This window comes from Neolamprologus brichardi, chromosome 1, assembly GCF_056152115.1.
Source record: "Neolamprologus brichardi isolate AB-2024 chromosome 1, ASM5615211v1, whole genome shotgun sequence".
NCBI lineage: Eukaryota > Metazoa > Chordata > Actinopteri > Cichliformes > Cichlidae > Neolamprologus > Neolamprologus brichardi.
The window spans coordinates 10837490-10864778 of record NC_142104.1 but is presented as its reverse complement, the minus strand read 5'-3'; the positions used below and the strand labels follow the sequence as shown (position 1 = coordinate 10864778).

The 27289-nt window shown below is 37.5% G+C and overlaps 3 protein-coding genes and 1 pseudogene across 3 annotated transcripts; 2 read left to right on the top strand and 2 right to left on the bottom strand.

Annotated features, from left to right (window-relative positions):
- The first annotated feature begins 2727 nt into the window (after window positions 1–2727).
- LOC148106297 (uncharacterized) lies at window positions 2728–3894 on the top strand. The gene is made up of 5 exons (XM_087851564.1): window positions 2728–2752; window positions 2854–2889; window positions 2994–3293; window positions 3368–3688; window positions 3776–3894. Exons 1-5 carry the CDS (start codon window positions 2728–2730, stop codon window positions 3892–3894), a joined length of 801 nt encoding a protein of 266 aa, XP_087707690.1.
- Window positions 3895–11599: 7705 nt separating this feature from the next.
- LOC102788270 (uncharacterized) lies at window positions 11600–14839 on the top strand. Its single transcript, XM_035906067.2, has 10 exons — window positions 11600–11669; window positions 11771–11806; window positions 11911–12210; window positions 12285–12605; window positions 12736–12828; window positions 12986–13010; window positions 13156–13223; window positions 13542–13578; window positions 13687–13757; window positions 14351–14839. The coding sequence occupies exons 1-10, from the start codon at window positions 11645–11647 to the stop codon at window positions 14467–14469; spliced, it is 1095 nt and encodes a 364-aa protein (XP_035761960.2). The 5' UTR covers window positions 11600–11644; the 3' UTR covers window positions 14470–14839.
- A 326-nt stretch (window positions 14840–15165) lies between these two features.
- On the bottom strand, window positions 15166–16163 carry LOC102794554 (UDP-glucuronosyltransferase 2A2 pseudogene; annotated as a pseudogene).
- A 2956-nt stretch (window positions 16164–19119) lies between these two features.
- chrna5 (cholinergic receptor, nicotinic, alpha 5) lies at window positions 19120–26589 on the bottom strand. The gene is made up of 8 exons (XM_006779808.3): window positions 26252–26589; window positions 25786–25920; window positions 23247–23398; window positions 22984–23028; window positions 21439–21548; window positions 20743–20920; window positions 19961–20656; window positions 19120–19797 (listed from the first exon to the last, which is right to left on the bottom strand). The coding sequence occupies exons 2-8, from the start codon at window positions 25868–25870 to the stop codon at window positions 19639–19641; spliced, it is 1425 nt and encodes a 474-aa protein (XP_006779871.1). The 5' UTR covers window positions 25871–25920; window positions 26252–26589; the 3' UTR covers window positions 19120–19638.
- Between the last annotated feature and the right edge of the window lie 700 nt (window positions 26590–27289).

Here is a 27289-nt window from a genome sequence, read left to right as displayed (position 1 = left end):
TGAAAGAAGATAAGTGCCCTGTATTGGGTATAGTTGTCAGTACGTCAGACTGACTTATTATACAGAATCAGAGCAAGGTAAGATATTTGAAGTTATTACTAAAAATTATCTGACAATTGGGCCTTAAAAAAGAGAGAAATGGAGTGTTAGCAAAAGCTAAATGGGTATATAATGTATATGAGAGTAAAATAGTATAACAGTACAGTGTGGTAAGTATTATTTGTTTGTAGATATTATTTTTAACCAGGGGCGATTCTAGAATCAGAGCTTTGGGGGTGCTGAGCACCCAGAGAGCTGCCCAGCCAGGCAAGATAAACCTGTCTTTGTCAGTCCCTGCATCCTTAAATGTTGTCCCGAGTTCTCTCTGACTGTCACTTTGGTGCATTTAAACCCCTGTTCCTCCCTGTCCTCATCGTCTGTTGTATTCATCTCCATTATCAGTCATCATAATTTTACCATCTCTGTGTAAGTCTGCAAATTTCTTTATTAAATCATAAGATTCTTAAATTCATCAAGTCTCTCTGTGCCTGGGTCCTCGTCACAAAACATGACATCGCTGTTTTGTACATTTTAACACAATTTAATCCCACATTTGTGAAAGAAAAGCAAAACACTTTTTTGAAAAGTCTGTAACAAAACCATCAAATCTGATCAAGGTTATTTAAATGCTGCTAAAGAAGAATGGATTGGAATAAAAAAAATACATATCCTAACCTTAATTACTGGGTGAGAATAATGAATGATGCTCATAGTGAGTAAGAAGTAAACTGAGTGCATTTTTTGGACAGAGATTCACATTTAATGTGTATGTATAATATAATACAGATACATAAAAAACACTCCCAAAACAGAATAAATTGTTACAAATAAATTATTACATAATATTAATAAAAACTATAAAAATGGAGGCAACTTTGCCTGTGGTAGAATGTATACAATGTGTACAATGTATGCAGATACTAATTTTACTAATTTAATAATACTAATTTTTTGTTGCAAGATTTATGAGTTTCATGCTTTCATAGTGGTACTTAGGAGAGCTTGACATTTTATCAGGTGGTACACACTGTAAAAAGTTTGAGAAACCCTGATAAGGTAAGTGTATGTGTGCTTTTGGAAAACATGGAAAGCTGCTGTACAGAATCTTTGAAACCAGCTAGCTTAAAACATTTTTAGAATATAAACAGAGCACTCTGCTTCTCTTTACAGCTCCTCACTCCACCAGGGCTGTTTGGCACTTTCTGATAGTGTGCAAATGTAATGTACGTACTGCGGCAGTCATACAGACAACTGGACGGTCCAAAAGCTGGCCTACCTATTATATTTAGAAGAGTTGTGGCTGAACCACATAAAAATATATCATTAATTTTAATCTCCCCAATCAATTATAATGTTATGCTGGAATGTTGTTAAAGAGGGTCAAAATGTTTCAACCCAGTTTGTTTTGCAGATTCTGTATAGCAGCTTTAATATAGGGAGGACACAACTTCCAGATTGTGTGAGTTTCTGTTGTGCCTGTCACTGTTCCCTGTCTGTTTTCTTACCTGGTTCTTCCTGACCTTGCCCTTTCTCCTCACATTCCCCTCTTTCCTCTCTCCCTCTTTGGACTGACAATCATACACAAATAGATTGTATTAAATTAGATGAAAATTAAATTAATATGAAAAAATACTATTAAGATCACTAATAAAAAAGTCCTCTCTCAGTGTACTTTCAACCAAAAGGCAAATAACCAAACCACATGAACATCTAATAAAAGATATAAATATTGAAACACTGATCCAACATTATTCTTGATTGACGGATCATTTGATTTTACACTTTTACCTGAATGTGGCTCCTTTTTTTTTGAAAAAACTTCCTCATATCCATTATGAACCTGGCTGTCTCTCTGTACGCACACACACACAACAGGAGTTATAAGGTTAATGGGCATTCAGTCAGTTAGCTAGTTAGTATCCATTTAAAACAGGACAGTGGTAACAACTTTACGGAAAATTTAAAGTTTTAGATTTTTAAATAGGCTGTATACATTTCAATGGGAGGAACAGGACGGTGAAATGTCGCTGAATTTACTACAGAGCAGGACGGATTGTAGGGTAGCAAACATTGTCGGAAAACACGTTTTCAACACTGCAGGTTACCTGGGTGTAATGTTTTTCAGTTAAAAAGAAACATGGTCTGACTCCTACCTAACTATATAAAGAGTAACTGAAGGTTAAATGCAGCTAATATGTCCTGTTTTAAGCCAGGCACTCACACCTCCGCTCCGCTGTGTCTCAGCCACCATCGCTCTGGCAGCAAGAGTGCTAGAGCCAGAGCAGGAGAGAGCTGGAACAAACCATTTTGGGAGGGGGGATTATCTATACTTTTGTTGTTAAAATGTTACGTCTCAAACAAGTACAGTACTGTATGCTTTTTATATTTTTAGTAGTGTGTCACACAAACAGCAAATATTGTCAAAAAAAAGTAAGAAATCTTTGGGGGTGCTTTGATTCATTTTGGGGGTGCTGAAGCACCCCCAAAAATGGGCTAAAATCGCCCCTGTTTTTAACCCAAACACTTAAATATCTCTTGCTACCATACAAGGAGCAGGTAGGGGTATGTTATAATTGCATGTTTGCATATGGTTATTTACTCTTTAACCACTCTGTGGTTTTGGACTTTGAGAAGCTTTCAGAAGACACGCTGCAGAGGGTCTGTAAGGGTGGCGCATTTTCTATAATGATGAACATAATAATTGCTCTTCTTTGTGAGTACACTAACAGATAACATCTACATCTTTAAGTGAAACTGTTTTCTATCTATTTAAACTGAAAGGATTCATTTAATTTTTCACTTCTTTTCTGCAAGGTGTTCTGACAAATCAGGTCATAAGCCAAACTGAGGGTAAGTTCAGTTTCCTTCATTACAAGATATGTCTCTTCTGTATTCCTAAATGTTACTGAGCTGCACTCATCATTACATATGTTACTCACTATGATGTCTCACAGATATTTTTCCTGCAAAGATCCTGGCCCAGCAGACAATTATAAGTGAAAACAGTGACCTTTATGTAACATGCAGCACATTTGGGAGAAAGAAAGACTCCGTGGTTTATGTTTATTTGTTAATAAATGGGCGCGGAATCCATAATCTCACCCAGAAGCAAGATCAAAGTGACACCCTGTTCACCATATCCAGAGCTGGTCTTCATCACAGTGGAAATTACAGCTGTGTTTATTCCCCCAAACATTATACACTTTCTGAAGTAGCCAAGAAAGGAGCCAACATCATTGAGATTCTGGTCATAGGTAAGTGTTTTGACTCCTGAATACATGATGTCATTGTTATTTCTTTCCACTCATTTTCTCCTGTTTCCATGCAGCCAATTTTCTCCCAGCAGACATTTCAATAGTTGGGCCATCCACTGTTCATGAGGGACACCATGTTGAATTCCAGTGCACAGTGTCTCAACATATTCAAACTCTTGGTGGATGTAAATTTATCTACGCTTACCTGAGGAAGAATGTCACGATTTTCCAAGTGCAAGTCTTTAATGTCTCTCAGATGCTGACTACATTCATCATCGATGGTGCAGTTTTGAGGGATTCAGGTCATTACAGCTGCATAGTGCTGCCATCGAAATGCTTCTATGAGCATGAGTACACAGTTCATGGAACAAACAAAGTATTTCTTCAGGTCAAAGGTAAGGGTCTCTGAATGTTTCAAAAATGCTTTAAATAGACCTTTTTTTTTAAAATTCTTGTTAATGCTGTCTTTTTTTGCTTTCCAGTGGATTTCATCTCTCTGGGGTTACTGCGTTATGGAGTGATAACCTTGATGGTAATACTGGTGGCGTCCCTTTGTGGATCAAACAACAAACAGGCAAATGCACACATGCTGAGGAAATGACGGGATGAGAGAGGGGGACGATCTACATCAGGAGTGTCAAACTGATTTTATGTTGCAGGCCACACACAGCCCACTAGTTAAGTGGTGCACTGGCGTAAGTTTGTGATGAACATTGGGGGGGTCAATATCTCTGTCTGAATAAATCTGGGTATATTCCCAGATGATTAAACATGCAACTATTTTGCTGGTAATACCTGAAATGAGTAAAGAAAATCAACAGCCTATTTATGCAAGATAATTCATAATTTTATGGGGAGGTGAGGTGGGGTGGGGGGGTATATTGGTTGAGTTTGATTATTGGAGGGGGGGGGGGTCATAAACCCTCTGGAAATTACGCCCCTGAAGTGATGAAACTCCCCTTCCTTTCATTGTAAAGAAGTTACGTATTTAACTGTTTCTCTGCGTGATAAAGGAAAATAAATATATCAGCACATCTCTTTAAGTTGTAAAATATAAATATGTAAAATTACAGAAAAAGTTCTGGTAGCTCATTGCCCAGATTGTCAAGTTTTGGATTTTTGTTGTTGTTGTTGTTGTTGTTGTTTTAAACTGTAATCCTCAAAAATAGAAATTTGTATAGTAGAAGATTTATAAAAGAAATCTGTCTTTTTATTGTTTATTGCCTTATTACTTTGTATATTTAATATTAAATTTCTCTCTTTTTTTTAAATTTCAGAAGAATTTTCTGGCAATTATTTCATGGTTGAAGGCTTTACAGGAGATGTGGGGACCTCCAGGCCTCAAGGCCCGGTGTCCTGCAGGTTTTAGATATCATCCTGGGTCAACACACCTGAATCAAATGTTTAGTTCATTACCAGGCCTCTGGAGAACTTCAAGACATGCTGAGGAGGTAATTTAGCCATTTAAAGCAGCTTTGTTAGATCAAGGACACATCTACAACCTGCAGGATACCAGCCCTTGAAGTCTGGAGTTCCCCCACCCCTGCTTTACAGCATTAATGCCTTTTGACAGTCATTAAGTTGACTTTGATTTCTAACACGCTAATAAGAGGTCATGAGTTTGCATACCAAATAACATATTTAACACTAAACACTGTAAAATATGGTTATCATTATAATACAATATACAAATACATGAGAATATTAGAAGTCCCCTTGCTTATCAAATTCAAAATGTTGCTCATTATAATGCTGTTTTTGCTGTTTCACACCAGCAGGGTTGTGTCTGTTAGCTCACTGGGTGTTACAGAGAGACCACAGGATAGATGTGGTGTGTCTTTCATGCTGCCTGAATTAGAATAGTTAATTCTGTCTTGTAAAACAGAAAAGAGGCAAGCTCATACGTGTATAAACAGAGATAGCTGCTGATGACTGCTACCTTTCTTTAATGAATACAGAAAGACAGAAACAAGGTTGTGTCAATGTTTGTAGGGTTAATGAAGTTGTGCTATCTGGCATATAATGCTGTGCTACCTGTTGGCTACCTACAATACTATTGTTAGAAAATAAATAATAATACATAAATAAATCAGCACAATGAAGATGGCAGGTGAATTTCATCATTTTTTCCTGATGGGCAGAAAAAATGCAATCATATGCTAGGGCAAAGACACTGAAAACAGACCAAACTTCAGTCAAGATGTCACCTAAGATGATCCATCCAAAACATGTGTTTAGTCATTAAACAGTATGCACACTATGCTACTGTGTGGTTTGGATTACTCACTAGGACAGATTTCCGTCCTCTGTAGGTTTATCATTTTCATTTACATCAAATATTTGAAAAAGTATATGTAAAATATGTAGATTTTCAGCATGATTTTGGGATTTTTTTTTCCTGATGTGTTTTCATGGATCTACGACAAAGCCCAAATTGATTTGGTGCTTACAGGGGATCCTATCAACCTCAAATACTTAGGAACGAACGGATTATTATTGTAGGCGCCAGACATCTGCTTTATATTTTTGTTTACAATTGAGTTTGTTTTTGATTCATAATTCATAGATTCATTACATAAGTCATCTTTACAGGATTAATAAATATGAAAATATATGTGTTTACATAAAGTAGTGTTATGTCACTGTTTGGGATTGGAACCTAAAAAGGGGTACCTCTCACTTTAAGTATGTAAGTGCAATAATAGCATGAAACCCTGTGTGAGGGGGAAGGGGAGGAGCATGGACAGAGAGGTTAGGAGTCTCATGTTTTTTCTGACCATGTGCACAGGTAGTTCTGGATAACTGCTTATTTTTTGGAACTTTCATGCTTACTTAGGAAGGAGTTCATTGTTACATCTTCAGTTTGCAATAAATAAACAGTCTTCACATCATAATGCAACTGGGAGCATTTCTTTTGGAAACCAGGAACACGTGTCAGCCATAGACTCTCTTCTTGAACTTGGTTTATTGGAAATTACCCTACAATTATTGACGCACCTGCTTATAAACGTGATAACAAGTAAAAGTGCTGTGAAGAGATCTGAACAGATCTATCACATACGTTTTATACATTTGAAGTTTCCCTCTTTTCTATGCAGTCAGCACGATTAGTCCTTGTCTCCTCATCTCCTTTCTCACTGTGCTTGTCTTCTACTTGCCCTCTGACTGTGGTGAAAAAGTAACACCATGTATATATAAGAGAGACCATGACACCAAAGATGTATAACCATGCAAGTGGGTTTCTTGAATTGCTGCCCAGAGTGATTTTCATGACCAGGCCAGAGAGAGAAGGTGACTGTTAACAGTGTTCAGACTATTAGTTAAAAATTCTGTACCATTCATTCATTAAGTCCCATGCAAAACCAGGACAAAACATAAGCCCTCAACAACAGCATGATATCAAGTCTCTGTTGGTTGGTTTCTTTTGTGTTTCCAGATACCACATTACACTCTTCATTTAGAAAAAACTTGATTTAGATGTTCGTGTTTGAAAATCAAGCGGCACAAACTGTGTTCAAAGTATGAAAGTACCATCCAACGGTAAATCTCTGTTACTTTAAGCCACTCCCAGGTTGTTTTTATAAAGGGATATGTAACGCAGTTTCTTCTGATTGGTGGTCTTTTAAAGACATTTGAAAAAACATGTAAAATTTCTATAGAGATTATATTACATTTGAATAGCTATAGCTGTTGTCTATTTTGATTTCCTATATAATTTCCCAGAGCAGTGAGAGTGAATGAAGATAAGGATCCTGTATTGGGTACTACTGTCGGTATGTCAGACTGAGTTACTGTACAGCAATAGAATCAGAGCACTTGAAGAGGCTGAGTCAACTCAGGGTCCAGGGTTAGGGTTACAAGGTCAAGTGTAATCAAATACCTAATAATCAAAAAATTTTTGGTTCCATATTTTTTTACTAAGTCTTTCTGTATGGCGTTCCAGGGTAATAAGACAGATCACATATTGTACCTCATTAAACCTGCATGCTTTGTTTTCTTTTAAAATGTTATGTTTTGTAACAGTTCATTCAGTTTTGTGCACACCATGGTGAGCTTTAATTTAGTCTGGTAATGTTTTTAAATACTTATGTATCGTGTGTACATGGACATTTTAGTAGAAAAATTATTTGTTATGACTGTTGAAGTGTGTGTTAATGTGTTAGTGTGCCTATAAACACCCAATGCAAAAGTGAATGTACCACTGAAATGTGTTTTCTTACAGTGCAATGAGTCAGCAGGCAATGCAGACATATTGGAGGAACAGCAAGAGCAGATAGAGGGAAGCACAGGAAGGTATAGTGAAAATGGAATTACAGTAAAGACATAGTCTGGGGAATTCTTAATAGAATTACACACCATGACTGAAAAAGAAAACCTATCTATCCGAGATCGGTTCTTTTTCTAATCCAAAGAAAGACAACAGTCTTATTCCACTAACATTCATACGCTCAGTGCTTAAGAAAACATTTAAAACTATTACTCCTGATAATATCTGTTTCCCAAAGCTTTAATAAAATTTCATTTAAGGTAGCTATATACAGCTGTTAGGCTGGTTTAAAGTTTGTGAGTACAAGAAAATAATGATTAGAATAAAATGTGCTCAAGTTTGTTTAGATGGTAGGGTGCAGCTGTCATCAGATCAGAGGAATGGGAAAGGATTTGGGTGTGTGTAATTGTAGAGAGAGAGGAATTTATTGACAGTGGGGGTCTGCCTGTCATAAAAGGAAATATGAAGAATAGTATGCACAGAATAGGGTAAAAGCAGACAGATGTCATGAGTATACAATCTTTCAGTAAGATGTTGGTTACATGAATGGTTTTTCTCATGACTAACCGTGCGTCCAACATCCACTCTGCACATGCTTACGTAGCACATATACATACACACATACTCAAGTATCAGCACAGGCTGGTACCACACAGACACACACACACACACCCACATACACCACTCTGGCCATGAGTTGCTGTTGTTGCCATATAAGGGAATCCCCAGGGTTTTATAGCATATTTTAAAGCTCATGGGGACCCTACCCCAAAGTGTGAGGCTGAATGTATATATGTGTAGGACTGAGGGATTGACCCTCAGATCTGCTGGTTACAATTGCATTAGTTCCCTCTGTGCAGAGGTTTGGTTTAAATAAATGCAAATACAAGTGTTTGTGATTTCAGAGTGTTTCTTTTCAGCTGGGTGGCAAATGGACCAGAAGTGTAGAGTGATTTATATCATTTATATCACTCCATACTTCTATACCAGAAGTATAGAGTGATTTATAACAGGTATTACCAGTAACAGGTATTAAAAGTATTACCAGTATAAAAATACTGGTAATACCTTTATGTACACTTTACAAAACTCAAATAAAAAAGTATCAAAACAATATGGAAAGGTGAGTGCTCAACATATTTTGGCAGTCGTGAAACTGTGTATACTATGATTGCATGGCGTTTGACTTCCTTATACTGTAAAACTCATAGTTATGATATCTTTTAAAAATTACATAGGTGACTTCACTGCTAACATGCATAAATTGGCAGTATGAGGAATGCAGTTGTCAAATCCAACATTTATTACCTGTCAGTAATGTTTTGTCTGTTTTGTCATTTTGAGTTTTACAGCTCAATAAGATTAGATGAGGACAAGTTTGATAAGAATAACACAAACAAACACGAGCAGCTTATTATAAACCTTTTTTTGTCCCTTCAAACCAGCAAGTTTGTCTGTGTTACTTCACTGAATCTTACAGGAAGACCACAGAACAGGTGTGCTGCTTGAATTAGAATAGTTAATTCTGTCATGAAAAACGGTAACCAGAAATGAGGGGAGAGGCAAGCTCACGAGTGTCTAAATAGAGATGACCGTTTCCAACGACAGACAATCTGCCTGTAAGCTGCCAGCATGCCTGTGTGCCACCTCCTTCAAACATTAAAACAAAGGCAACAGCTTTGTCAGCCCCATTTCAGCTTTAATCCATGTTCCAGTTAATGTTAGTCCATTCACCAATTTGATCAACTAAACTGCACAATGAAGAAAAGTTTGATTCTTGGACAAACAACAAAGCCAAGGCCAACTTGGGGCTGATTAGTTCAACTACAAGCCTCAAGGACTTCTGTGAGACAGACAAATGGGTTATTGTCAATGAACCTGGTTATAAACACAACATTAAGTAGAACTACTGAAAGGAGATCTACAAAGATATAACACACTTTTTGTGCATCTGACATCTCACTCTTTTCTTTACAATTAACATGATCATCCCATGACTCCTAATCTCCTTTCTCACAGTGCTTGTCTTCTGCCTGCCCTCTCACTGTGGTGAGAAAGTTACACTGTGTATCTGTCTATCACGATGATTATGACTCTCCTACCCTTTGCCATCAGATATACCCTAGATTGATGAATACCTCTTATTTAGTATGATTTTTGTCACTCAATTGTCATCTACTGCTTTTCTGTTGAACATCCGCTACCATACATTGCTGATTAAAGCATGCGTCTTAACATCCAACTGCTGCCAGGCTGATATTAATTACCAGGGCAGAGAGTGATCCTGAGAGGGTGACTGCTGGCAGTGTTCAGATGATGCATTTGTTAACCTGTGGCTTTCATTCGTTAGATACTCTGCAAAAACAGCAACACCCCCCATTTGAAAAAGGAAAATGCAATTTCATATTGAAGTTAGGATTCTGAAATCAGGCCTTTGCCATAAGCTCTCTTTTATGATATTCTTGTCACTAAATTGCCCTCTGTGGCTTTTTGTGTGAAATCAAGAGTGGCTAAAACATTTGCCCAGTACCACATGCAAAGTGGTTAGCACTATTCTTCACATTGAGACAGTCCTGGGCTTAAACCCAGGCAGGCTGAGCTTACATGAGTTTTATCTGGGATCTTTAAATTATCCTGTAAATGAGATGAAGAGATTAGTTAAAGTTCTGTATCTTGACCTAAGAAACACTTGGAAAAAAGATGCTAAATCAGATCTACTGCACTAACATCTTTAGTTTCCAGAAACCACATCAAACTACTCCACTTTTTTTTTTTAATTTAGAGTTTCATGTGAGATTCTTTGACACTTTGCTCAAAGGCTGACATCCCATGGTAAATCTTTGTTACTACAAGTTACTTCCTAGTCATTTTAAAGAGATATGTAACTTAATTTGTTCAGATTGCTGCAATACATGCGCCCTTATTTGATTGGACATTAAAAGTTACAAATGCATTATAAGAGGTCCTGCCTGACTCTGAAGCAGTTACTTTCTGGAACAGGTAATAATTAAGAAAATGTAATTTGTGAATTTTAAGGATATTTAAACACTGTCTACAAAGACAAAAAGGACCTTTGGAAAAAAGTAGTGTAACCATTGAGACGTTTACAGATATTTTATTTTGAAAAGGTCGAATGTAAGCCGGAAAGGGGGTTAGGAAAAAGGAAGGAAAACATTAGAGCAACAAGTTAGTGCTGCAGATTGTGTTGCCGCTGCAAGCCTGAGAATTAAAGAATGGAACTGATAAATACTGAAGTTGTCATCATTAATGTTTGAGGCATGCAAACGTAAGCATGTGACCCACTCCTGTATACACGTTGATCTAGAATTGTAAGAAGAGTTTGAGTGAATCTGTAAATAATACTATATTTATGAAACACACACACACCGCAAGTTTTATTTTTCTGAAACTTTTCATAAATCTCTTATGAACAGCCCACCATGCCTGGGGTAAAAGCTGTAATTGTCAAGCATTTGAAAAAATAAAAAATAAAAAAACAACACTGGATCCTTTACAAAGATGCAAAGCAAATAAAATTGGTCTTTTTCTGGATATCCAGAGGAAAAGGTTTGGCCCAAGTCAGTCTAATCTGTTAAAGTCAGCCGGATCAGAATCAGTCAAAGTGCACTTTTAAATCGGTGTTCAGCTTTGTGTTATGGTCAAAGCCTCACGTTTGTGAGTGTGTATATATGTGTGTTTGAAAATGTGTGAAAATCTTTTACATATATTTCCTCAGTGTGTGAGAGTGAAAGAAGATGAGCATCCTGTATTGGGTATAATTGACAGTATGTGAGAATGACTTATTATACAACTAAAGAAACGTCAGTGGACATCAATTTGTGATATGAGGTATTTGAAAGTAAAATGGTTTAAGAACACACTCCTCTGAATTTTATTTTTTTGTAGATATTATTTTTTTATCCAGTCAAAAATGTTGAAATATCACGTGTCACCTTACAAATAACAGGAAGTGGTTCAATATAGTTTCTCCATATTTACTCTCTGTGGTTTGAGCAAGACTTTTGAGAAGCTTTCAGAAGATACGCTGCAGAGAGTCTGTGAGGGCGGCTCATTGTCTATAACGATGAACATAATAATCGCTCTTCTGTGTGAGTACACTAACAGATAACATCTACATCTTTAAGTGAAACTGTTTTCTATCTATTTAAGCTGACAGGATTCATTAGATTTTTCACTTCTTTTCTTCCAGGTGTTCTGACAAATCAGGTCATAAGCCAAACTGAGGGTAAGTTCAGTTTCCCTCATTACAAGATATGTCTCTTCTGTATTCCTAAATGTTACTGAGCTACACTCATCATTACATATGTTACTCACTATGATGTCTCACAGATATTTTTCCTGCAAAGATCCTGGCCCAGCAGACAATTATAAGTGAAAACAGTGACCTTTATGTAACATGCAGCACATTTGGGAGAAAGAAAGACTCTATGGTTTATGTTTATTTGTTAAAAAATGGGCACGGAATCCAGAATCTCACCCAGAAGCAAGATAAAAATGACACCCTGTTCACCATATCCAGAGCTGGTCTTCATCACAGTGGAAATTACAGCTGTGTTTATTCCCCCAAACATTATACACTTTCTGAAGTAGCCAAGAAAGGAGACAACATCATTGAGATTCTGGTCATAGGTAAGTGTTTTGACTCCTGAACACATGATGTCATTGTTATTTCTTTCCACTCATTTTCTCCTGTTTCCATGCAGCCAATTTTCTCCCAGCAGATATTTCAATAGTTGGGTCAACCACTGTTCATGAGGGAAACGATGTTGAATTCCAGTGCACAGTGTCTCAACATATTCAAACTCTTGGTGGATGTAAATTCATCTACGCTTACCTGAGGAAGAATGTCACGATTTTCCAAGTGCAAGTCTTTAATGTCTCTCAGATGCTGACAACTTTCATCATCGATGGTGCAGTTTTGAGGGATTCAGGTCATTACAGCTGCATAGTGCTGCCATCGAAATGCTTCTATGAGCATGAGTACACAGTTCATGGAACAAACAGTGTGTTTCTTCAGGTCAAAGGTAAGGGTCTCTGAATGTTTCAAAAATGCCCCAAAAAGACCTTAAGTTAAAAAATTTATATATATTATTTGTTATTTGTACTAAAATATATTTTGAAATATAGTTAATCATGTCTCATTTTACTTTCCAGTGGATTTGGTGTCTACAGTGTTACTCCATGTTGGAGTAATAACCTTGATGCTATCACTCGGGGCATGTCTTTGGTGGATTTCAAACAAAATAGGTCAAATAAGTATAATTAAAAACAGCTTTAGGCTTCACATTTTTTTCACAAGTCATTGTATATTGTATGGATTAATCAAACCAACCACATAATATAGCTGAATATACCTGCATGCAATATTTTGCTTTAAAATTATATTTGTTTTGTGTTTCAACAGTTCGCTCAACTTCTTGCAGACCACGGTGAGCTTTAATTCAATATGCATTTTTTTTGACACTTCTGTGATTTTTATTATTAGGAAAATTATTTTTTTATGTTTTGTCTTTGTGTGTGAATGCAAAAGTGAATGTACCACTGAAATATGTTTTGTTTGTTTTGATTTTACAGTGCAACGACTCAGCAGGCAAATTCAGACATGTTGGAGGAACAGCAGGAGCAGGAAGAGTGGGAAGACGGTATGGTCAAAATGGAGTTACAGTCAAGACATACTCTAGGGAATTTTTGATAAAGTTACATGTGATGACTTAGAATGAAAATCTTATCTGTGTTCTGCTCTTTTCTAATCCAACAAAGGATTTCTGTGTAATTTCACAAACATTTATACATTCATATTCTTTCAAACAAAAAAAACTATTTAAAACTATTCAAATCACATCTGTTTCATTAACGACTAAATTTTTCAAAGCTATATACAGCTATTATAAATAGAAATTGCCATGAACTTTAATTTTTCTCTGTATTTCACTGTGTTTTTGTGTGTGTGTTTTTATCAGAAAAAGAAGACTCTTTCAGCATAGAGTATGATGATGCGTAAGAATATATTTTTATTTTCAACATTTGTACACTTAAAAAATGTGTAATAACAACAAAAGCATGAGCAGTAATGAAATCTGATCATTAACAACATTTTATCATCAGGTGTCCAAACAATCTGGCAGCTGAGGTTTCATTGCCTTCTGAAAATTTTGAAGACGCGTACACTGTTGTAGGTAAGCGATCGCATTGTGTTTCATTGTGCTATAATAGACATAGTTTTGATGCCTTTTAACAGTCATTTAGGTGACTTTATTGCCTAACATGAACATAAAAGAGATGATAAGTCCCATAACATTAATCAGCAGCAAAGTACGGTACTAAAAGTACTTTAAAATTAATATTATATTATATTATATTTAGTGAATCACAATTGGCAATGTAAGATGAATGCAACATGATGACATGTTGCATTATCAAATACAACATGTATTACCGAAGAGTAGTTATTATGTCTTCTAATCTTGAGCTGGATTGAGCATGAAGTTATTAGAATAAGAAAACATATTGTCGGGAACTTATTACAAATGGTGTTTTAATACTTGAAACCAGAAGGTTCGTCTTTGTTGCTTTACTCAGTCTTACAGGAAGACCACAGGAAATGTGTGAAAGAGTGTTTCATGCTGCCTGAATTAGAATAGTTAATTCTGTCAGTAAAGATGGTTACCGGAAACGAGGCTAAAGGCAAGACCATGAGTGTTGAAACGCATTAAACACGTGTCTAAATAACACTTGCGACCACTATTTAACTGAAACTTTCCAACCACAGATGATGTGCCTGCAGATTCAAGTCCAGCCTGTCTATATAGTTCATCAATCAAACATAAAAAGAAAGACAACAGCGTTCCTACCCCCAGTTCCAATTCATTCTATGTTTCAGCTAATTAGTGACTGCAGGCAATGATCATGTTCACAATGAGTGGCAATGTTTTCTGAAAGTGTAGTGGCTGCGAAGCATCGACATTCACAGATGTTTATCAGCAACACAGCTGAAGAAAGACTTGCTCCAACTTGCTGTTTCTTGTTTCTTCATAAAACATTTTGATCAAAGGCATGGATGTACTTACCATGCTTTATAAAATAGTCTGCATTTTGCTTTCACTCTAGAGCATGCAGACATTAATGTTTTATATTTTTCTTAGAGATGTATTCACATTTTTGTGACCCCTTATTTCCATCAATCCATCATAAAAATGTATATAATATGTATATAATACAATAAAAAAATACTCACTGTGTATAGCTTTCAAATTTACAATTATTATGTTTTTATTGTGGTAATTAAATGTATTTGTATTCAATAAATTGTTTCTAGTCCACACAGAACATTTTTGATAAATTTGAGGTTGGGGTTTGGGAAGGCTATCTCAGAGCAAACATTATCCTGCATAATTAAAATAGAAAAAGCACATTCTACTGTTCTCCATGGGGACATACAGACTGTGGACACAGGGATCAGGGTTTTATGGTTGTAATTTTTATTCAGTTGAATGAACTTTCACATTTGACAGTAGCTTTGATTTGTAACATAACTGGGGAAAACTACTTCACTGAAATCTGCAAAATAACACAAACCATGTCTTATCATTTCTTATTCAACCTATTAGTTTTAATTTTCAGGCATTTTTCAAGACATACCAGCCTAAAAAACACAATAGATAAAAAAAAGGTAATTATTGTATTAGGAGCTGGAAAAGATAGTACTACATCTACAGAGTAGTAGGAATACCAGGGCATTCTGTAGGACTCTGCTTTCAGGTGAGCTGCTCCTTTGTGCCTCATGACAAACTCTATCCAGAAGAGGGCGTTATCCAGTGGCATTACTGGTTTATCTCTGTGTAGCCTGGAAAGTCTCTGCATGTTCGTCCTGTACGAGGGATCACTCGGGACTTCATGTAAGGCCTTCAGAAAATTATCATCTTTATCCACAATGGCTAATGTAAGAATTTTAGCTGCTCCTTTTTCTTTCAAGCGAAGCAGGTTATCATACTGGTCAAAAAACACAGGTAGGCCCACAATGGGAACTCCATGATAAATAGCTTCCTGGACTCGGTTTGTTCCTCCATGTGACATAAATAATTTTATTTTAGGGTGACCTAAAAGGTCATTCTGGGGCATCCAATCAACAAATGAAGTGTTATTACCCAGACCAACTGGCTTGTCACCTTTATACTTCCAGATGACTTTCTGTGGCAGTTTAGCAAAAGCTGCAGCGATCTCATTTGTTATATCAGCAGGAAGTTCAGTCACAAAAGTCCCCAGAGACATGAGGATGAAGCCATGTTCTCCAGAACTCTGGACAAAGTCCTCCAAGTGTTCAGGAAGTGGTTCTGAAGGTTTACACTGAAATTAAACATTTCAACCTGCAAACTCAAAAAGCTAAAAACCGAGCTTTCCCCCCTTTCAATGCTAAATACCCTTTTCAGAATGAGGTTAAGAAAATCCGGATTAAAAACTTCAACAACAGGAACTGTGATTGGTTTGTAGTGCGGGAAGTCATCTTTGATGTACCAGCTTTTATTGGTTTGTACCACATCGACAGAGTGTCCCCGAGCATGAAGAGCTTTGATCATGATGTCCATGTTGACCCAGTGGCTTCCTTTTAAAGGAAAAATCAAGGTGTTGCATTTCTAGTGGGGTTTAACAAAACCAAATTCAGTGACTATACACACACACACACACACACGCACACACACACACACACGCACGCACGCACGCACACACACACACACACACACACAAACAAGATTGATCTGTAACATACCTGTTTTACATAACATAGCTCCAGTATGTATTGACGTGTTGCTTAGCTCTCAATGACATATATCCAAGGTACTATGGAATGCATGATTGCAAAATCCAGAAAAACTTACATAAGTGGATTATGGATAAGCTTTTCTTTGAGCATTTCTATAGGAATGGAGAACCATGTGGAGAACAATGAGGCCTCTTTGTTAAAGTGGTGTATAACATCTAATGAATAGACGCATCTTTCCCCTCTCCCTCCCTTATCTTCCATGCTGCTGCTTCTATGTGTTTGTCTAGTCTTGTTTAACTCTAACCCTCAAAGAGTTTCTCAGTCTTGTTCTCTAAAACCTAAAGAAATATGGATTTGATCAACTGGTCCCGTAATGGAATTGACACCCTGCTGGGCTTGGGAGAGCCCGATTGTCCTGCAGAGACGTTTGCTGCCGGATACTCGATGGTCGGTTGCGTTGTGTGTCTGGCGACACTCTCGATGGAGGACATTGAACGACATCTACCAATTTGGAACCACGATAACAGAGTTCGGGCTGATTGGAGCTGGCTTGGACCTGGCTTATCGAAGAACAAGAAGCTGCTACAGCTGTTCAAAATCCCATAAGGCTGGCCGACTTGATAGACGATTGGCAGGGCTGTGAGTACTCAGACTGTGTTTTGAACGCAGTATGGATAAGATCTTGGAGAAGCTCATGGCTCTGCAGGATAACATCTTGGAGAAGAACAATGGGAACTGAAATAATTGGTGACCAGTGATGGACATTAGACCAACTGCAAAAATTGGATGCAGTTCTTCGCACTAAACCCAAACATTCACCATCTTCACTCATGCGGCTATCCCACTGGTGCCAGCTGAAGGCCTGCCAAGGTCGAAGTTGACTGGAACAACAAAATCTTCCCATGATAACAGGATTGTTGTCAGAACTCTGTGTACCTCCTTCAAGGCCACCTGGGTCCACTGGAGACTGTCGACCTTCGCTTAACCGGGCATGGTGACACTTTCTCTCAGCTGAACACGGGATACACACACACACGCACGAAACATGTACACTGATACTGATACGCCCTCACTATCACCCTCCCTCCCCCGAATCCAACGCCTCCTCCCATGCTTACCTCCCATCCGATGTGGAGACTGGATCAGCTGGAGGCGCAATCGAAGATTGCAGCAGTCCCAGATCAGCTGTACACACTGGAATACTCTCCCATGTTGCTTGTCTGTGTTTTATTGTGTTATTGTGTGTTGATATCTGTGCATTCCTGTATTATCCTTTTGTGTTACACATTTTGATGTTTTTTTCCCCCTTGCTACCTAGCCTGACCTGTCTCCCCAATGTGATGTTTGTGTATTGTATGTACGGTCAGCAAGGTCTGTCATCTCGGTTGTGGGCAACTGCAACTGACAAATAAAGGCTATCTCATCTCATCATCATTTTTGTCTTTACCCTATTAAAGCACCAACCCAAAAAAGTCTCATTATCTCTACAATACAACTGACCACATACAGTATATGTGGTCATAGCATAGTTGATCCTTTAAACAGGACTAACATAAAGCTAGACTAGAAACTGCAGCTCTTCAGAAATACACTGCTAACAGTGTGTCTACTTTCACCGCCTTTCACCTTTTTTTTTCTCCTCCGATTCTTTGTTTAAGCCCATTTTGGGGTTTTTTACTTTCTTTTACTCAGGTATTTGTGCTAATTAATCCTTTTTCACCTGCATTTTTAGCTGTCCTTATTCCTAACATCCTTTACCCCTCTCCAACTATGTTTATTATTTCAACTTATAGTCTCTGTATTTTAGTGGTGTAGTGGAAAATCAAATGTCACTCATCAATACGCTCACATAGCTGTAATGTGAAAATAAGGCCATGCGGGGGCAGTGCAGGCTCAACTAAAGGCCGGAGACAAAAGCAGTCTTCCTGGTTTTTCAAACATTTCCAGAAGTGAAATAAACGTCTCACAATTTTTTCCCACTTACTAAGAAAAAATGATCTGAGGTATGAAAAATCAGTCATACAACAAAACAATCTGGCAAGACGTCCTCAACTAGCTTTTAATTCTGTAATAAATTTCAGTGAAATAAAAACATCCCGTCCCTGAAGCATCTTTTGTGCTGCGACCATGGATTGTCTTACAGTCTCCACACAGTATGCAGTAAATGTCCTCAAGGTGAAAGGAAGTGCTGTGAAATTCAAGTCCTGGCAAGGAAGTCTGCTCATATTTCAAAGAGGGCGAGGTAGAATGACTAAAGAAACTATTTAAATGACAATGTTTCCATATAAGGACATAACTGATCCACATGCAGTCAGGATAATAATAATTGTATCTACTGTGGTCATATAACTGTAGCCTTCTAAAAGGCAAAGGAATTCAAGGAAATTGTGGAGAAATGCTGATCTTTTATTTACCAAGACGAGCTGTTCTCTTTCACAATTGTGCACCTTGTCAGATTTTGTGTTTACCTGCAAGAATAGTCTATTTTTAAACTACTAATGAATCTGACATTGCTGATAGGGCATACTGTGTAAAAGTGAGAATCATGATTATGTTCTACAGTTCAAAAGATCATCACAAACTAGTACATAAAGCTTAAAACGTGTCCTAGTGCCTTCATGTGGTATGCTTTTCCTCATGTCCTCATGAAGGGATTTATGGGAATCTCTGGGATTTGTTCTTGCCATATTGTATTGTGCTTTTTCCAGAACCAACAATAAATCCACTCAATGATGCCAGTAAACAGACAAGGCCAAATACATGTATCATATTGTACTGTTATTTATTTATATGTGAAATGTGGACAGAAATGCAGATGATCTTTTCTAAGTAATATTTAATCTCAAATGCAGAATTTAGATTAAAATCAAGTTCATCCTATAGTGATTATGTACTCTGCTACACACTAGGTCTCATATTATACCCTTTCCCTAAAGATTTTTAAGGGTTTTTATGTTTCAGTTGTGCTTTGTTGAAAAATATTGTTCATCATAGAGACATTTACAAATTGATAGTATTCAGTATATATGTCTACTCTGAGTACATGTTTGTTCATTATTCCAGTATCAATCAACTCTATACTGAAAGCCTACATAGGAACAGTACATGTTATGGATTTGAGACAAAGCCTGTTTCTCTCCACTCTGCAAACAAGGCACCCAAAGCTGTAGCTGTGCAGCTCTGGCACACCTATAGCAAACAGAATAACCCCGAGCAGGACTATAATCATATCTCAAATATGACTAGAAGTAGCTGTTTATGTGCTTTGCTTCAACTTTTGGTTAGTCTAACTGTGGTTATTAGAGGATACTTCCAGCATGGCTAGGGACAATGATACTGGCCCATTTGTAAATAACTGGGATGAAGAGGAGAGCAGAACCAAGGACTGACACCAAGAGGAAGGCCCACAAAAACATTCGATCCAGAACCTGGGCTACAAACTTCCAGTCTTGAACAACCTGTAACAGAAGAAGCACATGGCAGTCTCTATATTCTTAATGGTTATGGGCAGACACATATATAAGCTAACTCAGGGTAATGAATCCGTAATTTTTCCAAGTTTACAGTTTTTGTTGTAATTTGCGATTTTGTTTTACAAATGAAAAACCCCTCAAAACTCACCTCTCTGACCTGATTTTCTTTAACCACATGCATGGTAATGTAGCGAATAGACTCCAAAGCAGCTTCTAGGTTGTGTCGAGTGTAGAGGAGCTGAGTGAGCTCAGGTGTCGAGCTCTTTATCCCTTCCAGTCCCACCGCTTCTCTAGCCCTGGCTACTCCAGCTGTGGCATAACGATCCACATGGCTGCGCATGCATAACAATTTAGGAAGTCGATGTAGGAAAATTTTCCTCACCCAGGGTGCCATACTGTGATGTGTAGAAGAAGAGCGGTGGTGGATGTTGATGGCAAAGACAGTAATAATGATGGAAAGTGTGACAAAGATCATGGTAAAGACCAGGTACTCCCCAATGAGTGGGATTGCTTTTGAAGAGGAGGGGATGATCTCCTCAATGACCAAGAGGAAGACAGTAAGCGACACCAGCACTGAGGTGCAGAGAGAGATCTTCTCACCACCATTTGAAGGCAGATAGAAAACAAGAATGGTAAGAAAGGACAAGCCAATGCAGGGAATGATGAGAAAGAGGGTGTAGAAAAGAGGCAACCTGCGGATAATGAAGAAGTAGGTAATGGTGGGATAGGAAGAACTGCCATCAGTCCTCAGACCACGGCTGCCTGTGGCTTTCACTATCTCCCATTCACCATTGTCAAAATAGTCCTGCTTGTCTACGTGGAAGTCCTCCAGAATTATGTCCACCTGTTAAATCATAAAGGGAATCTAATTAATCAGTGTTTATTACAATATTAATGTACTGCAGATACTGTTATATAATAGAAATTCACCTGGGAGCCATCATAGGTCCAGGAGCCAAACTTCATTGAGCAGTTCTGGAGGTCAAAAGGAAAGAAGGTGACATCAATGGTGCAGGCTGACTTGTAGTTGGCTGGTGGTGTCCACAATATTGTGCCATTGTACTTCACAACGGCCTTGGTGATAGTTCCCTCAAAGCGTCCATCAGAACTATTAAGAAAAATATGCCCACATTTTAGCTAATAGCTTCTTTAAGAGTACTCCTACAAGATCCAGAACAACAACTTCCTTTACTTCATTTTAATCTCCCCACTTTTTTTCTTTGCTTTATATACCATGAAAATCATTTGGAAAATTAGGAAAATGTAAGAAAAAAAGAAAAAGTTTTTCATTATATCTTTTAATAACCTATTTATATACAGCAGCGGTCCCCAACCTTTTTTGCGCCACGGACCGGTTTGTGCCCGACAATATTTTCACGGACCGGCCTTTAAGGTGTCGCGGATAAATACAACAAAATAAAACTAGTACCGGTACCGAAAAAAAAAAAAGATTTATTCATAACACACATGAAAAGACCCAGGAAAACAGAGTTAACGAAAAAAAAAAACGATAACAAAAAAACGCTAAAAACCATACATTTCACACCCGAGTTTCAAGTCTCGCGGCCCGGTACCGGTCCGTGGCCCGGGGGTTGGGGACCGCTGATATACAGTACAGTGACATACTTATCATACAGTACAACGTCCGGCAGCCATAGCCTGTCTGAGGGGACACGGATCGATGTGATGCCCAGGTATTCATCAGGATTCCATCTGAGTTTCATGTCAGTCCATTCCTACGTGAGGGAAAATAGTCCATTTAACAATTAAAACCACAACTAATCTATCAATGGGTTGTTAAAATACACAGGTACAAGGCAATGAAATGCAGTTTGCATCCACCCAGAAGTGCTTTAGCCATGATATAAATATATTACAAATATATATTAGCAATAATATGGACATGTAAGTATATTACAGAAATGGGTCTATTATGGTATGTTATAATTTACATGGTATGAAGATATGTTATGAATATGCTGTAACTATAAGTATGTACAGGCTGTAGTGAGTACGAGCTATGTACAGGCTATGAACAGGATATAAATATGAAAAACTATGAAATAAAAAAACTATACAGAAATATGAACTATGCAAGTTATAAACAGTTGTAGAATTAAAAATGATCGTATTGTACAGAATGATTATTTACACAGAAGCAGGCGTGTATTCAGCCTCCCCTTACGAAATCAGGTTTATAGGGTGTTAGTATAGCTTGCTGGATTGAGAGTGTGACTCATATGCCTCAAGGCTATTGCAGTAGTCTAGATTCAAATCTCCTTTGGGGCATTTCCCACATAACTTTCCTGGCTCTCTATCCCAGCTTTCCTGTCCAGTCTATGCTCTTCTGTTATAATACATTCTAAAAAGCCAAAGCAGCCATTCCCAGAGTGAAGACTGCTATTTCTATCCAGTTAATACAAAGTGTTAAGGCCCATGTGTGACCCACCTGTCACTGGCAAACAAACTTCAATTCAAGACCACTAAAATTTAGGCCAGAGTAATATCACAACCTAACCACTAACCACCACCCATTCCTCCTGACTATATTCCTAATAGTGTAATTTCCTGCTGTTGGGCAACAAAATCCTGAGACTATTAACCCTTCAATCTTAATCTGTACACATTATAAATATTGCCAAGGTCAGACAGAATATAATAATATAATTGAATGCTGCTACTCATTTAACAATGCAGCAGTTTTCCATCTACATTTAGTACGAAACACGGCAGCAACGCTACTCACAAACACTCAATGCAAGAAACATTTTACTTCAGCTCTTGCAGAGATACACTGGCTTCACAATTCCTGCAGAATCCAATTTAAGACTGTATTGATTACTTTTAAATCACTACATGATAGAGCTCCACTTTATATCTCAAAATACTTAACTCTTCATTAAGCAAGCAGATCTCTCAGATAAGAGAATCAATTGCTGTCACAGCTTCCACAGTCAAGCCTTAACACAAAGCCGGTGAGTACCTTTACTGTTTTGGCCCAAAGACTGTGGAATAAGCATCCTCCTATTATTATATGCCCTCTTTTTATTCAAGTGCTTTATGTATTTTTTAATATTTCTTGTAAGTTTAGATTAGAAAGGTGCTATAGAAATATTAATGGCGCAACATGATGTTACATCATTTTGTAAGTACAGATATAGAGGTACTTGCCTGTTTCATCCAAACATTAGTTGTCATTAACTGGTTTTTCTCATCCTAGAATTGTAAAACAACAAATTTTGTACAAAAAACATTCACATTTTATGTTAAGTGATACATACATTATATTTTTAGAGAGCAGTGAACAGAGAACATAGCAGTGATTTAAATGGCATTTAATCTTTGAACAAACTATTTTATGTCCTTTATACGATTTCTTGGTAACAAATAGATAAACATTATCAGAGTAATAATCAGTGCTGCTTTATACTCACCACATCAACAAGCTGTGAAATAGCTAGTCCAAACCTCACACGGATTGTCTGGTTTAGGTATTCCACTGGACGAACCCATTTCTGGTAGTTTTTAAAGAGATATTTGAATAGTTTGTCTTCTGCTTTTGCGTAGGAGGAGAGTTTTGGAATACCTAAGAGATGGAAAAGACATGATTTTTAAAATATCTATCTATCTATCTATACTGGTTTATTTTAAGGTAATTCAGAAAATATAGCATTACTTATTAACAGGGTAGTCATGTTAAAAAAATTAAACCATTCCTTGCACTGTTTCTGGTGTATGTTTTCAAACAGCACTGCGTTTACCTTTCTGAACTTATATTAGTTTTATGTGTAGCGCTTCTGGCTATGACCTCTGCAAACCAAAGTTAGGAACCAAACTCATACTGAATATATAATTAAGACTACTACAACGAAAGAGAATGTATGAAGCCTTTACAATGAGTGCCAAGCATGGTAGCAAATATTTTCTACTTAGCCTTTGCTAATGGAGTGATCAAAAAGAAATGCATTTTTGAATATAGCATTCAAAATACATTTTTAGTGTTTAGCTGGGATGTTCTGGGTGATGATGGTTAGCTAGAGACAAATTTAAGCAATGTTTTTTTTTCTTTTAGGTTCCCAGTGTGTAACATGCCATCAGTTAATATTTGCAGAGTATAGCCTCAGAACGATATCCAAATAAAACACTGCAGTTAGACTGTGCTTCATGCACGTGTACTGATGAAATGTATGTTTGCAATTTAAAATGTAATCAGAGGAAACACTGCAGCGATTTGGCTCAGTTCCTATTTACTTTGTACCATTCCTTCACTAGTGTGAGAACCTGATATGTCTATACACCTTTCTCATCACATCACTGCACTGTGAGTCATATGCAGCAACGATTGTAAATAATGCGGACATTCTCATTTGAAGGATAATCCTATTCAATAAAAGTCATTGCTTTCTAATGTATCCTGCCATCTTAACTGCATGATATAACAAAAGTAAACATAAGATGTGAACTTGGACTGTTCACGGTGAATTGTGGAATTGCTGTTGATGCCAAATTTGAGGAAAATAGTTTTTGGCAAGAATATCTTTAGGCATGAAGTTTTTCTTCAGCTGACTTGTTAAAACACAAACAACTACAGGGTGCCAACATACACTCAGTGTTTAAAAACCATTTTAATTCATCGAATCCTAGTTTGTTCACTATATAAACTAAATTTCTTTATAATCAAAGCACTTACAGAGTAGGTGGCATAGATTGTGGTCATGACATTAAACCAATTCCACCACATTAAGGGTTCAACTGTTTTACAACTGCTGCATCACTTTGCTGTATCAGAATACCAGTACAAACAAGAAGCTACTGATTCTTCACCTCCATGGTAATAAACTCAATTTATGGATAGTGAATGTGGCTCCAAATCTACCACAAGGCTGACTACAAATATGTGGTGTCACTCTCAGGCTGCGTGGATCAATAAAGACAAGGCTTCAAACAGCCTCAATCAATGACTGTGTGATCAGCAAATTCATCATCTCTCAGAGCTTCTTCTGCACTGTCACCAGCATCCTGCTCGGGTGAAAAACAAGCAGGAGAATCTTCTGGATTCTACATCCATCACTGATGATTTATTGGTAACCTGGGAATGTGCTCAGTCATAAATGAAGTAGTATAAAAAATTTAGTATGTCGTATGAGAAAAACCTGGAGCTCATTCATTATCAGTGTCAGTAGAAAAGATACTTACACCTAAATACTGTTTAAAAAATATTTCATGTTACTCAAATCAATGCTAGTTTCTGCTTGTTCAGTGCAATGGGAAGCATCTCAAAACACTAAGCATGCAATGCAATAAACACGGAATATATAATGTGAGTTGCTGAGGATTCCAGTGATAAATACTCTAAAGATCACATGCTGCCACAGTCAGGCAAATATGTAAAACATTGATAACAAGAGATCACAAAATAATGGACAAATAACGTATATTTGTATATACTTTAATGATGGCAGCAGATCTTTCTTCCCTCCCGTTGGTATAGTTTATATTATTATTCCTGTCCTTTCTCACTTTCTACTGTTCCTCACCTGCCCACCAATAACCTCTACTAAGTTAATTCTCCAAGAGTGACTTCAGTTATTCTTTTGTCATAACCAAAGGTTATCTTTTTCATCCACTTATCCACTTAGCATGGCACAGACCCTCTGTTTCCAGTCAATGATAACGACTGAAAACAGAGTGTTAATGATTGACGTATTAGGCGAAAATCATGTGCCATAGTAAAAAGTAAGCACTCTGTTTCTTCAGAGGAAGTCTATTTAAAATTGAACACAGTCTTTTAGTTACTAGCTTTAGAATTTTTTACATATTTGATCAGTAAGAGTATAGCTAACTTGTTTTTCCAAACTCACAGCAAATGCACAAATTATAAAATTTTATATTAACATGCTCATACGAGTCACTCCTTGTAGCTGAACTCTTGTTACTCTGTCATCAGGCATCCCCAGGTCATAAAACACTCACGTAGTGAGTGGCACAGGTAGCACCAGCACACCAATGGCAGCAGCAGTGTGAGAGAGGTGGCTGCCCCTCCTGCTCTCCACATCATATCAGAGGTGGCACTCGATCCACACAGCTGGTACCTTGGGCATCCCAGAGCTGGAAAATAAAATATTCAAAACAGTAGTTATTAAAAACCGTGGCTTCTTTATACAGCTGAGTAAATAAAGCTTGGGTAAACGCTCAAATCCCAAGTTATTCGTCTTTATTAAAGCCGAATGAAATCTTATTTAGGGATTTCAGGGGAAAGGCTGTGAAAAACAAATAAGCATCATCTACACTAAATAATAAACTGCAACCACACTTATAACATCCAGAACAACATCTGCACAAGTCAAGAATATGTTCTGCCTTCACCTTGCTAGGACGACCCTCTCCAAGATAAAAAATTACATTTTAATATGTGAGCATGCAGCTGCTGTATCCATACCTGCTCTGAGTCTGTCCCATTAAGAGTGATTAACAGTGGATGTGAAGGTAGTTAGTGTCCAAACAACAGCGGCAGTGCTGCTGTACTGCTCCTCCATTACATGCAGGTTCTTTCTCTCGCCTTACACAGATGCTGCTTCACTCCCTGCTGCCTCCAATTGTGAACAGGCAACGCATGCTCATCCCCTCCTCCTCCTGTTCCTTAGGAGAGTCCGCCCCCAGCACCATCACCGTTTTCCATCCTTCCCGTTTCTCTAACATTCTCGTGGTCACTAATAACAGGCAAGAATAATTGCACCCTCCATGCAGCCACCTCATTGCCTCTCCAGAGCAGCTAATGGTAAGCTCTGCCACTGCCACTCTGCTTTGCATCTAACCAACAGTTTCCAGATCATTACCTGGTGCCCACTGCCACACATGATGCTGTATTTTGTGATACTAGTTCCCCCCCACAATTCTGTGTCAATATGTTTGCTTCCATGGTGACAGCATATTGTGCGATGCAGAAATGTTAACGTGCAAGGGGGAAGATAAATATTAACCAAATTCTGTTGGAAAACCATTTTCCAAAGTCAGTGCAGCATATTTACATTTTACTGTCATATGTTTTGTTTTGTAAAATACTAAATACATAACAAAACACAATTTTGTGTGAGTATGCAGGGCGTGTGTAAAAGCACTCTTGTTATTTAGTATTAAAACCTGTTAAATATAACCTATTATATTTTTCATAGCATCTGTGAAACGGTAATGGGAGAGCTTTCTGAAAAATATCAGAATTATCTGGTATATGCAAAGCTTTACAAAAAAAAAAATCAAATCCTGGAAAAAACATTTCAGGATTTGCAGATGAGCAGAAGACATTAATCTCTTGCAGTTATTTCACAGCCAAAGTTTTAGTATGTGCAATAAACCACCATAGATGCACCGACATGCATCTACATAGGCTATATATCGACATATGAAACTCTTATAAATTTTAAACCAATAAATTTAGAATGGTTGCAAATTTACAAACGATCAAACCTCATTAAGGTCG

What these genes read in the sequence shown, in the direction of transcription:
- LOC148106297 (XM_087851564.1), top strand. Translation starts at nt 2,728, where the DNA reads ATGAACATAATAATTGCTCTTCTTT. An exon ending in GGTCATAAGCCAAACTGAGG is followed by an intron (nt 2,890 to 2,993) that starts GTAAGTTCAGTT and finishes GATGTCTCACAG; the next exon opens with ATATTTTTCCTGCAAAGATC. An exon ending in CATTGAGATTCTGGTCATAG is followed by an intron (nt 3,294 to 3,367) that starts GTAAGTGTTTTG and finishes GTTTCCATGCAG; the next exon opens with CCAATTTTCTCCCAGCAGAC.
- LOC102788270 (XM_035906067.2), top strand. Translation starts at nt 11,645, where the DNA reads ATGAACATAATAATCGCTCTTCTGT. An exon ending in GGTCATAAGCCAAACTGAGG is followed by an intron (nt 11,807 to 11,910) that starts GTAAGTTCAGTT and finishes GATGTCTCACAG; the next exon opens with ATATTTTTCCTGCAAAGATC. An exon ending in CATTGAGATTCTGGTCATAG is followed by an intron (nt 12,211 to 12,284) that starts GTAAGTGTTTTG and finishes GTTTCCATGCAG; the next exon opens with CCAATTTTCTCCCAGCAGAT.
- chrna5 (XM_006779808.3), bottom strand. Translation starts at nt 25,870, where the DNA reads ATGATGTGGAGAGCAGGAGGGGCAGCCACCTCTCTCACACTGCTGCTG. An exon ending in GACGTTGTACTGTATGATAA is followed by an intron (nt 20,921 to 21,438) that starts GTATGTCACTGT and finishes TTTTCTTAATAG; the next exon opens with TTCTGATGGACGCTTTGAGG. An exon ending in GGACCTATGATGGCTCCCAG is followed by an intron (nt 20,657 to 20,742) that starts GTGAATTTCTAT and finishes ATGATTTAACAG; the next exon opens with GTGGACATAATTCTGGAGGA.